Raw genomic sequence first — 13,070 nt, forward strand, 5'->3', positions numbered from 1 at the left:
ATTGGTCAAATGTAATTTGTCTGTCAACTATCTTTGCACCTGACCTCCTTTTGACTGCTGTGTGACTTCTGAGCATCCCTGGTTGGTGGAGAGACCCTCAACGAGAGCTTCAGCAAGCTTCTTCTGCTGATGGTCGATGACCGTTATGATGGTTAATGACAGCGTCATGAAGAACTCGTCTGCCTGGACCTATAATATAAACACACTTTATACTCCACAGAACAACTGTGACTCTAACCTGATAGTGACAGTGAACCATTGAGTTTGTGTTCACACAACATAGAGAACCATTCCCAGCCAAACATAAGATCCCTGTTATAAAATATATGTTTATTTCAATGAGACAAACCAGTATAGATCTAGGTTAAATTACATAATTAACAATAATACACACTGGTGTCTGAATCTCGCTGCATCTGTTATTTGCCAACAGAGGGCGCTGTGGTCTTTCAGCCAGTCCCACAGAGTAGAGGTCTGCCCAGGGATTTTTCTCTGGCTCCCTGGCCAATGCCTGAGACTGCTCAGGCATGGTAGGCTATACAGAGAATAACTACTGTACACCGTAAATGTATCATTTATTTTCTTAATTCATTTAAATGTACACTACCGTTCAAAAGTTTGGGATCACTTAGAAATGTACTTGTTTTTTTAAAGAAAAGCTAAACATTTTGTCCATTAAAATAACATCAAATTGATCAGAAATACAGTGTAGACATTGTTAATGTTGTAAATGACTTGTAGCTGGAAATGGCTGATTTTGAATGGGGGGGAAAGCGTACCAAGGCTAACCATATTCAGTTTGTCATTTTCTCACATGGCATAGCCTTCATGTCTCAGAACAAGAATAGACTGACGAGTTTCAGAAGAAAGTCTTTGTTTCTTGCCATTTTGAGCCTGTAATCAAGCCCACAAATGCTGATGCTCCAGATACTCAACTAGTCTAAAGAAGGCCCGTTTTTATTGCTTCTTTAATCAGGACAACAGTTTTCAGCTGTGCTAACAATTGCAAAAGGGTTTTCTAAAGATCAATTAGCCCCTTAAAATGATAAACTTGGATTAGCTAACACAATGTGCCATTGGAACACAGGAGTGATGGTTGCTGATAATGGGCCTCTGTACGCCTATGTAGACATGCCATATAAATCTGCCATTTCCAGCTACGATATTCATTTACAACATTAATAATGTCTACACTGTAATTCTGATCAATTTGATGTTATTTTAAAATGGACAAAAAAAACTATTTTCTTTCAAAAACAAAGGACATTTAAGTGACCCCAAACTTTTGAACGGTCGCGTATATGATTTAAATATGCCTGGTGTCAACATCTTTAATGACATCATATAACCCTCGGTTAATCTGCTGAAGGCCTACTAGAATGGTTTTATTGTTCTTCCACTAATCATTATGCGGGATGTGCTAATTTGGTGTACAGTAAATGACGGAAACCACCATGCAACAGCTGATTGAAAAGAAACATCAGCCAGTTGTATAAAAAGCCCACGAAATGGGTGAAAATACAGCTATGACAACAACACCAGTCATTACTGTCGCAACACCTTTTTATTTGTGCTAGCTTGTCAGTATAAAGCAAATCGGTCCCATTCCCTTATAGAAGGTTCACACTGGCGGACCTTGAACCGCTGCATGCATAGTCACTATTGACAGAAACCTGTAGTAAAAGCAATAGTGTGTTTGATTGGAAAGGCAGTAATTCCCAGAACAAATTGCTGCATGTTACATCAACTTCAGCATTTTGGACCACTGCTAACACCAAACGTCACAACCACATGTAAAAATACAAATACATTTAAAAGAGAGCTCATGTAATCCGAAGCGATTGTTGTTGCTATCTGAAATGAAAGATGTCATTATTGGCATCACAGAAACATGTGCAGAAATATCACTGAAAGAATGATATAAAACAGTTATGCAACAGGTTACTGTTGACTCCTTTGTTAATAGTGGTTCAATTAGTAACCAACTTACATGTTTAACCTTATAAAAGAAGGAGAACTTTTGGATCACTGAAATAAGGACCAAAACCAAAAACATGCATTTAGTTAGCTTCCGATTGTTTTAGTGTGAAGACATGATTTTGCTGACTTCAATACTGTTCACCGTTTGTTGCCGTAGCACTCAATAACATGAGCCTTGTACTTGGGCAAAGGCTCCATTGACACAAACCATGATTAAAAAAGGCAATATTTAGTGTCTGTCTGATAAGTGTAGTATAATCTACAAGATTAGTGAACCATGAGGGGAGGGGATCTGACCACCTCCATTTTCAGATTATAGGCAGAGTCCTGAAGTGTTTTCCCTTGACAAATCCTGTACAAAAAATCCCCCCCCCCTCCCCCAAAAGGCTCAAGAGATATAGATAGAGAAAGAAAACAATTCAATCCAATTGTGTACATATTCTCAGTTCAACTATCTGAGGCAGACTCTTCTAAGAGAAGAGTGAGGTGATTAGGAACTGTTGGAGGGAGAGCGAACAGCCCCTTCGTCATTCTGCCCCTCCTCTCCCTCCACGAGAGGTTCTCTGTCTGAAGGTCCGCTGGGGGCGAGGAGCCAGATCTCTTGGTCGTCTTATTCAGAATCCCACCCTGAGGATACAAGACAATAGAACATTTACTGATGTAACAACACAATGTAACAAATGTAGAAAATGATACAACTTCATTGTTACATTGACTGAAGGATTTCCTCAGAGGTGACACAGACACACAAACAGTTGATGTTGCTCTAGGTATCTAATAAAACAAGCCATTTGACATGAAAGCAAACCATTTCAGCTCAATGAGCTGATTTCAAGTGCTAGAATTACTTCGGACCATCGGAACACATTATTTTAGACGGGCGAGTTTCATTATAGAGCAGACACGTGTCGTGGCAGTGAAACAGGAAATGGAGGAGGGAGACAGAAAGAAAGTGAGCCTGGTCTGACCTGGCGGTGGTCCACGATGTTGAGCACCACAGAGGTGACGATGCAGGCGATGGTGTTGGCCAACATGAAGATCATCATCTGCTGCCAGCGCCACAGTGGGATCTTAGCGTCACTACCCGCACAGGAGACGCGCACAGTTTACATACAGACATGCCATAACACTACGCCGAGGGAAACAAAAAAAATATGTCAATTTGTTAACACCACATCATCATTGTGCTGCAGTGAGCTCTACCTTGACTTGGTTCCCAAGATCTGGCCAACGACAAGGTTGGATATGCCAATTCCTACCATCTGTACTGAGGTGGCAAGGCCCATAGCTGTCCCCAGAGTTGCCTGAGGGACCACCAGGGGAATAGAGGGCCACATGCTTGCCTGAAAAACAACACACATACATCTAAGAAAGAGCACGTGTGTCATTGCAAGTGTATTTGTAGTGTGCTTCAATGAAAATGCACAGCGAAGTACAAGACGATCCCTTTCCGACTGCCGATAGACCTACTGTATGTGAATCCTCTCCAACCCGGATACAATATGCAACTTAACAGCAAATGTGCACCCGAAAGAGCAGTTTTATACACTACCAAACACAACAGGGGGAAGATCAATTGCATACTCCTCCCGCCCCCTCTCCTCATCTCCTTCCCAAATCCCATTGAATGAGAAAGCCAGAGGTCCCTCCCCTCTGACCTTCTCCTCCAATGGGTTTTGAGACAGACGAGGAGAGAGGACGCAAGGAGTATGCAACTGAGATCTTCCCAGGGTGTTTATCCTAAATCAGAAGGATACTAGCCGAAGTGTACAAAAATAGGTGGAATGTGCAATGGATTACAGAGCTACTTGAGAGCAGGCTTAGTATAGTCAAAGTATAGGGCTCACACAATGTATACATTTACATTTTAGTCATTTAGCAGACACTCTTATCCAGAGAGAGACTTACAGTAGTGAGTTTAAACATTTTCATGCCGGTCCCCCTGTGGGAATCGAACCCACAATCCTGCCGTCGCAAGCGCTATCCTCAACCAACAGCCACACCGCACAGTACAATACTCAATTTAACTCTTTGATAGGGCTACTCACAGCAGCGAAGGAGTAGGTGACCCCCAGCCAGATGGTGGATACCAGAGGGGGGACGAAAGTGAAGGCCAGGAGGCCAAAGACAGGCAGCGTGAGGACAGCACAGGACACGGCAAAGACCCCACGCAAACCCACATTGTCCTGCAACACAAAACACACAAGTGTCAACAATTGCAACAATAGAGACACAGGCACACCAATGAGAGAGAGTTCGATATATACAGTACATCAGATCTGGTGGTCAAAGGCCTGTTTTTCCTGGCCACTGTGCTGCTTCTAACTTCTGCTCTCTGTTTGGAGTCTAAGCAAATTACTGAAAAGCACTTTGTCACAGTTTAGAATTTGACAGTTGTTGTGACTACCTCAGATACCAGAAAGCAGGATTTATGAATGAGGTTCTCACTGGTTCAGGTAAGGTTGCCATAACACAGCTGTTGTACGCAGCATAAGGTGCAGTAACAGTGGCTTACGATGAGAATTCCAACAGTGGCAGAGAGGACAAGGGAGCTGTCATATACGGCACCAGCGATGTAGGCTGCCTCTTTCTGGCTGTAGTCGCTGTACTTGTCTTGTATGAACTTACTGGAAAGGGAGACAAGAGGACTCACATACTGTTTAAATAAATATTCAACTGTGCGAGTTATAGGGTTGCAAAATGCTGATAACTTTCCCCAAAAATCTCAGGTTGTCCACATGTCCCCGGTTGAAAGATTCCTGGAGTCAGGAAGAAAGAAGATCCAGAATCGTCCAACCAGGATTTCTGGAAAAACCGGGGAATTTTAGGAAAGTTACTGGAATTTTGCAACCCTAGTCTCCGAGGGTAAAGTGTGAAAATGTAGGCTGTGTGTGTGTGCGACTGTGCGTGCATATGTAAATCAATACCTGGCGTCAGCTATGAAGGGAAAGATGCCGTTGTAGAAGAACATGATGGTGAGAACCAACAGCCAGTATCTGAGAGAGAGCAGCTTCACGTCCTGAAACCTCTACACAGACAAATAGACATATCTATCCTGTCAATAGGTACAAAGGCAAGTCAACAGGATTGTATTACAATGGAAAATGCTTTTAAATGTTTTGCAACTCCGAAGGATATCTTTAGCATTTCTTATTGGACAAGTTCAGGTAGTCCCTCCCTGTTTCAGTCGGGTTTCTTCCCGTTTGGCGTCTTGTGAATGCCACCCAAGCCCATTCAACTCACCACTTTGCGTGACTCTTCCTGAATGGCCCCATCCAGTCCCAGCTGCTTCATGCCCACCTTGTCCAGGGCACTGACCGTGATGGCAGACATGAAGCCCAGCACACACAGGAAGGCACCTGCACGGACGGGACGGGACGGGACCGCACTTATACAGTTATATTTGAGCACTTTTCATTTACTGTACTTTTCCACCAGTATATTTACCTGATATTCCAGTAGTACTACTGTTTCCACTAGTATTTACTAAGAAATTGTGGTATCAATGGGTACTCTCTCGCACCCATTTCAACACAATTTCCAAATACTTCATACCAAAAAGTGCCTTGCGTTGCCTGTTTGAATGGATCCTTAGGTTATTGAATGGTCTCATAGGTTATTATTGTGCCACTACCGTTTTGCCATGTCACTTCGACATAAATAGCAGGTCCTTTATGTGCCGTAAAATAAAGTGCAGCCGTTGTATGTCCTACCTCCCCATAGGGTCCACTGCATGCCGTACTGGGCCTGGAACCGCTGGGTGAGGAAGAAGTTGAGGACGGAGCCCAGGCGGGAGAAGGCCAGGGTCAGGCCAAACGCCAGGGCCAGCTCCTTCCCCCGGAACCAGAACGCTGTAATCCGGTTCTGGACAACTGAGGGGGAGGGATAGGGTGCTTAGTTCTCAAATGCAGGAAGGATGACTTTGAAAGTATTGGAACTCGGCCCGTGGCAGTATATTGCCTCACTCCGTACTGTGCTTGACCTGGGTCGTGCATTTTCGTTTCACATTGTTCTTTCCAGCACGGTTCCAGAAACTATGGTGGATGCGGAAACCAGGACAGCCTATCGTGTGAATCAGATAATAAGGTGGCCTTACTGGTGAGGGATCCATTGCCAGAGCCAAACAGCAAACGGCCGGCGAGCATGAGAGGGAGCAGGTAGGCGGTTCCTTTGAAGTGAGAACCCAGAGCAAAGATGGCTGACCCCAGCACACACAGGAAGGAGAAGAGGAACACACCAACTACACACACACACACACAGAGAGACAGAGAGAGAGAACATTAGGAGAACCAACAGAACATTCAGCGCCATACACCAGAGAATAGAAACATGGGTTGTTCCAGCATATCAATCAATGTGAGTTCAATGATTAAAAATGTCAAGAGTTTTGAATCTCAGTTTAGTGCAGTGGAGTAGACAATATCAACTTACAGCGGTTGCCTAGTTTGTCAATAAGGAACCCAGCCATTATAACCACCACTGCATTACTGTTGGCAGAGAGAAAAGAGTGAGACATCGGGCCTATAGTTAATCATTTCATGAATATATATAGGGGTGGTTTACACTTACGTCCAGGCATAGATGGCATAGAGCAGATTATACTCCTGAGGGGTCATCCCCAGCCCCTCCACACAGTCCACTGTCCCATTGATCACGGTTGTATTGGCACACGTCAAATTCTTTGTGCGTTGGGGGGGGTGAACAGTGTTTTGTTATCAACCCGATTCTGCCTGGTGTGTTATGACACGGTGTAATTCACGATTCCATCAAAGTGTGTCATTAATGAGGGTCAATGTGTGGAACTATTAGTTAAGCTCTGTGGTGAAATGAGTGCATTCAGTGGGAGGTACGAGGCTACTTTACTCTCATTGTGCAAAGGCCCATCCATATAGGCTACTCACCCCTTGGAACTGGTCCTGGAGGACACTAGGGATGTCGAAGCAGAAGTAGGAGCCAAACGTGAGCAGACAGTTGAAGAACAGTACCAGAAAGCGGTAGTATGCTGTGAGAAGACAGTGTGATGCATGACACGTGACGAACAGCCATGTCACAAAACGTTGCTGCTAAATGCCAGTGGTCAGCAACCCTGGTCCTGGAAACCTACAGGATGTGTAGGCTTTTTGTCCCAGCCCGGCACTATCACACTCCAGTCAGTTAAATGAGGGTTTTGATGAGCAGTTCATTTGTTGAATCATTTGAGTGAATGCTGGGCTGGAAACAAGAGCTTGCACAACGTGTGAGCTATACAGGACCAACAACACGACCACTGCACTTATATATTTGACCAACATAATGAATATTCAATAACTAACTACATGTTATAAATAACCATAAGTACATATAAACAGAAGACATTTGTGGAGTTTGTGCAGTGAGCCAAGTTTGCCAACTAAGCAATTACGAGAAGAATTTGTGATCTTGCACAATTCAAGATGGGTTTCTTGGCAATGGATCTCTGAATTTGATGATCTCTTTATCCACATAAAAAAAAATAACAGAATACCCTGGGCCCCATACCTTTCTCTGCCGGCTGAGCCATAGTGGGCTAAAACGAGGTCCACAATACTAAAGTAGCCTAAACGTAAATACCCATTTGTTTTCTGTTTATGTCGGTCGGAAGAACCGAACGGTTATTCAATAAATCGCCGTATTTCAAGTTGCAACTACGCAGATTGCGCACACTTTAAAGTATGTGGATAGATTATGAGACACTTTTCGAATACACGGATGCTTTACAAGTCGCTGAACGCACGCAAGGGCTCGAGGTGTAATGGCAAGAACTTCCACTGCCCTCGTGCGCCGTCGTCACTTCCTTACTGACACCGTTCCTCGTTTGGATTGGTTCCCCAGCTCCTGTCAAATAAAGGGATTGTATCTTATGCCGCGTTCAAAACAACTGGGAACTCGGGAAAATGCGAGGTAAAATCATGACGTCGATGAATTTCAGGTCGGGAAGTCGGAGCTCTAGAAACAGGCCCAAGTTCCAAAGTTTTTTTTTTTTTATAATTGTGTTATTCGAATGTTGTATTTAAGCAATAATGCCCAATCAAGAGGGTATATAGTTTTGTGTTATTATAATGTTGTATTTAAACAATAAGGCCCGCGGAGGTGTGATATATGGCTAATATACCACGACCAAGGGCTGTTCTTTGCATGACTCAACGCAGAGTGCCTAGTGGACATCAGTTCTTGGTCCATTAAAGTTCTTGGTCATACAAGCCACTGTATTAAATCCTGTTGTCCTTCTGAGAGGACATTCTGGGCTTTTCAATGATATCACATTCTTTAAAATGTGTGTGTGTAAATATTCATTATAATTTTTGTAAGTTTGATATTCAAATTGTTTGTAGAAAGTGAATAGCTCAGGAATAGTTAAGTGAGTTATCAGAACTGTGTAATATTTTGTTCAGATTAATAAATAGGCAAAAATAGAGTTTATCAAGGAATGTCCTCTGTAGTGGACACCCGGATGCCACAACTATGTTTTTCACCTACTGTAATGTACATTTTTTTCATATTTACTTCCTAATGACCACTACAGAGGGCAATTTTGGACTTACAATAACAGGTAAATAACAATAATAAAACATCTTGGTAACATGTTCTTTCAACCCAAACACTTATGTCTGTAAAAAATCAAATAAAAATACACACTTTTCAGGAGGATACACCACAAACACATGAAGTGCCTTATTGCTTTTAGAAACTGGTTACCAAAGTAATTAGAGCAGTACAAATAAATGTTTCGTCATACCTCATACCTGTGGTAGACGGTCTGATAGACCATGACTTTCAGCCAATCAGCATTCAGGGCTCGAACCACCCAGTTTATAATGCTATTTATAAAGTGTGTGTGTGTGAGAGAGAGATGTGGTTTTGAGCCATCATTCATACAATCCAATCAGGAAATACCTGTGAGAGACAGTTGGTCTATGAACAACATGCCTCAAGTGTACTTTTCTGTACAAGCTAAGGCAAGGATCATGACAGCTGACGTGTTTCTGCCAGCCTGTCCACCATCTGCTGTTCCAGTTAAAGAATTCTAATCCAATGATGGTTTGTGTCTTGCACACGCACAGCTACACACACGGCACGTGCAGTATAGCTGTAGGATTAACCATTAGAAATAGAATGTTAAATACTGACAGCAGAGGAGGCTGGTTGGAGGAGCTATAGGAGGACGGCTTCATTGTAATGGTTAGGATGGAATAAATAAATGGTTTCAAATACATCAAACATATGGAAAACAAAATGTTTGAGTCCAACCATTCCATTATTCCATTCTAGCCATTACAATGAGCCCGTCCTCCTGTAGCTCCGCCCACAAGCCTCCCTGACTGACAGTCAGTTGGTCACCATGATTTGGGATATTATGGCGGACTACGAAATTGTGCACGGAGAACGATGGTGATACGTTGTTGCCAGAAGCTGCAACTCGCATTATAAATATAACCAGTTTGAAAACAGTGAAGTTCAAACTAAGGCTGGTGTATTCCGTTATTGCTAGGTTTCTTCTACTGTCTTAGATTTGGTTTGTGTAATATTGCATTCCGTTATGAAAAGGCATTCCATTATTTTGTCTTGGATAGAAATATGTCCGTATTGAAAAGAGCCAAAACATGGGAGATATCTGAATCTGAGGGCGAAACCGATGCTGAAACTAAACCTTCAATGAAATGCATTGCATTTACCGATCAGGGTGACGATAACAATGAAACAGCGACGGCCAATAGTCCTACTGACAGTCTCGAACAGGACAACAAAGACCACAACACAGATTGCAAGTCAACAGCCAAAACCGAACCAAGTGACACATTGGTGGCTCCACGACCCGCTAGGTCCGGTACCGCAAGTCCGGGAAGAAAACGCCGAACCAAAGAGGAGATCGAGGCAGACAGACAGAGCGTTGAGGAGAGGAAGGAGGCCAGAGAGAAACTCAAGAGGGTGAGGGCCGAAGAGAAAGAGGAGAGGCGAGAAGATCAACAAAGGAGAAAAGAAGCTGCAGAGCTTCAAAAGAGCCTCAGACCTGAGAACTGTTTGAAGTGCCTGACTGTCTGTATTGATCCAGGTAATTGGTCCTTTGTGAATGTAGGTGGAAGGTGGAAGGGGTTCAGATGGCGTTGAAGCAGAGGAGGCTGGTGGGCGGCTCTATAAACGTGGTTTCCATGTGTTTGATACCGATCCATTTATAGAATTTCAGCCATTGCAATGAGCCTGTCCTCCTATAGCTCCTCCCACCAGCCTCCTCCGTGTCAAAGGCACACTGTAAGTAAGATGTGACATCAGAGGACCACTGACACAACTAAAGGATGGTGGACATTTTTGAATGTGTGTTTCCACTCCCCAGCTCTATTGCAGGATGATGGATCGGAGGTGTTGCTGGGAACTCTGTCTGCAGTTGAGTGGAGGAGCAGCATTGAGACACAGCAGCTCCCTCACAGCATCACTTGGACCAGAGATCTTCCGTCGGTAACGTACCATCACACACAGACAATACGAGCGCCACAACGCTGGGCTTGTTGTCTCGGCCCCTCAGGTTGACTAGATAATGTCTTGGTGTTGTCAGGAGAAAGACAGCAGTGGACCACTGGAGGAGGAGCAGGTTCTGCTGGTGTTGGGTCTGACTGACTTCATGGGCATGGTGGTGTCAGTCAAACAGGTGAGTGCCCTTTAAACCCCAACAAATTCCCTGGTGTCTCCACCAGTGTGTGCAAAGCGAACGTTCACATTTTCTGTTCACCCAGACACTGCATGGCAACGGGGAGGAATCGGCAGTGGAGTCTTTCTTCAAGCTTTTGTCCGAGTGCCTCAACCGAGACGCCAAGATGGCGGTTACTGTTTTAGTGATGGGATCCAACGCAAATAGCTGGTTCGTATCAGATCTGTTTTAAGAATGTGTCTCTGAACCTTGGTCCTTGAGACACCCTGTATGAGAAGAGACTGGATGTATATGTTGGTCTGTCACCAGGACTGGGACATGGGATGTACCCGAGTTGAGCCAAAGATCTCAGTTGGGAATGGAGGATCTGGACATTGAGGAGGTACGGTCTCTTTCTGATATACTATACGATCTCTCTTCTCTCCACAACACATGCATTTGTAGCGGCTGGTTTTTCCGTTTCCAGTGTCGTGCATAAATGAACCATTTCAAGATGCTTTTTGTACTTGGCTCCTCGAACGGTTCCTACCCATCGTGTCATGAAGCTCGATGGTTTTCACCTAACATGTCTTCATCTGTCCTCAGGTATTGGTATTCCTGCAACTGTACCGGAACATTACTGTGGTCTTCCTGGACGGCTGGCAGGATGTCACAGACCACGTGTGTGCCGTCACCAAGGCCCTGTCCAAACGGCCCTACAAGTATGAACCCAGTGAACTCTTCATATTCCACATCATTAAGAATTATTCCACTTAGGAATCTTATCAGTTGGAATTCATTTACTGCCATGCCATGAGGACAGGCTTTGAGCACCATTAGCTTACTTTCTTTACTGTGATTAAACACTAAGTCTGGTAACCAACTTTTGTGCTGGATACAGTGGGGAAACTACAAAGCATGCAGGCTTTTGCTCCTGCCCAGCAGTACCAAACCTGAGATACAGATCAACTTCATGATTTCATGATTCTAATGTGTGTTTGAGCTAGGCTGAAACTTAATCCTGCAAACCCCGTAGCTGTCCAGGGTTGACGAGGCTTGGTGAGCAGTCCATTGCTGTAGAGCACAATCTTTAAACTGTGGTCACGCCTTTCCACGCCACTGCAGACAGCTGACGGAGCGGTGCGAGTTGCCGTTCTGTGTGGATGGCTCATGGGCCAGTGGGGTGCGTGTGGAGCGGGATGGAGCTGGGCTGGGCGAGGTGTGGAGCAGGCAGATCACACAGCTCAATAGGGTCAGCCCTGCAGTGGCCTCCACTTTGACCACAGCCTACCCCTCACCGCAGATACTACTGCAGGTAGGAATCGATCTACGTGTCTGTTTAGTCAGGATCATTGACATAACATAAGCATTTATGACCAATGTAAGTCCTACAATTCATTATAAATGTACCACAATGGCCTATACCTGCAGGCTATATGTTTAGCATTACCAATAATTTATATGGCTCTTATATAATGGGTTGACTTTCATTGCATATAAGGGCAAAACAACTATAGGAGGTTGGTACAGTAGATGACCAGAAGTTATGGGTTTTCTTTGGGATCAGGTTGAAATTTGTTTGGCATATGACATGGCCACATCACTGACATGATATCAACAAACTGCATAAATTAAATGCATACAGTATAAAAGTATGTCAATCTATATTTGACACAGGTCTGTCTTGAATGTGGATAGTTTACTTGTTTAATGTTTCACCTTCAGGCCTACAGTAGCTTCGAGTCTGAGGAAGAGAAGAGGGGGCTGCTGGCAGGCCTACTAGTGAAGACTGGAGGGAAGGAGAGACGCATCGGACCTGAAATCTCAGCCAGAGTCTACCGTTCCCTCACAGCTCAAAACCCCCAGCTGGTCCTGGACTAGTTGACCATTCTGGCGTCACTGTAACTAATTGATACCTAATGAATTCCTAATTGTCCCTTTGGCATGTTGTGTAGGTCTAGGCATCAGCAGTATTAGTAATATCTCTTGCGCTTTGATGGGCTGGGTGGAGCATATCAGAACAATAATGGCCTAAGGACCAAACCCTGTGGAACTCCATCTTTAACCTTAGATAGACCTGAGCGAATTGATCATTCTAAGTGCCTCAGGCCTGGGGTCAGTTTGGGTTTGGGTGTACAACTTTTCTAACCACTTGAATACATGCAGAACTTTTACGTTTACATAAGTTAAAGTTATGGCCTTGGTTGCACATGGGGTGATCATCAAAATGAGTGACGTATAGTACTGTAGCACTTTGTATATTTAATAGAGAATGGCAATAGATTTGTATATGAAAAAATAGTAAATTACGATTAAATGTTTAACACAATGTTTGTTTTACATTTATTTTTTTACTATTCATTTGCGTTCAGCATGAAATGTTATACAAATTGGCAAGAAAAGAAAAACATCTTACTTGGTGACCATAAGCTACTATAAAGCATGAGTTAGA

The 13,070-nt window shown here is 43.8% G+C and overlaps 2 protein-coding genes across 2 annotated transcripts; one reads left to right on the forward strand and one right to left on the reverse strand.

Moving 5' to 3' along the window:
* Window positions 1-1,545: 1,545 nt before the first annotated feature.
* On the reverse strand, window positions 1,546-7,813 carry mfsd1l (major facilitator superfamily domain containing 1-like). The gene is given in 14 exon segments (XM_035747955.2): window positions 1,546-2,559; window positions 2,562-2,607; window positions 2,949-3,060; window positions 3,184-3,323; window positions 4,029-4,166; window positions 4,496-4,607; window positions 4,908-5,008; window positions 5,224-5,339; window positions 5,694-5,852; window positions 6,077-6,220; window positions 6,412-6,467; window positions 6,550-6,659; window positions 6,882-6,982; window positions 7,498-7,813. Coding segments are annotated over 14 exon segments (1,446 nt in total). The 5' UTR covers window positions 7,520-7,813; the 3' UTR covers window positions 1,546-2,470.
* A 1,487-nt stretch (window positions 7,814-9,300) lies between these two features.
* Window positions 9,301-12,947, forward strand: LOC118365623 (probable crossover junction endonuclease EME2). The gene is made up of 8 exons (XM_035747990.2): window positions 9,301-10,048; window positions 10,328-10,449; window positions 10,547-10,639; window positions 10,725-10,849; window positions 10,949-11,021; window positions 11,225-11,340; window positions 11,744-11,933; window positions 12,344-12,947. Exons 1-8 carry the CDS (start codon window positions 9,574-9,576, stop codon window positions 12,497-12,499), a joined length of 1,350 nt encoding a protein of 449 aa, XP_035603883.1. The 5' UTR covers window positions 9,301-9,573; the 3' UTR covers window positions 12,500-12,947.
* Window positions 12,948-13,070: the final 123 nt, after the last annotated feature.

The sequence above is a fragment of the Oncorhynchus keta genome, chromosome 3, assembly GCF_023373465.1.
Source record: "Oncorhynchus keta strain PuntledgeMale-10-30-2019 chromosome 3, Oket_V2, whole genome shotgun sequence".
Taxonomy (NCBI): Eukaryota; Metazoa; Chordata; class Actinopteri; order Salmoniformes; family Salmonidae; genus Oncorhynchus; species Oncorhynchus keta.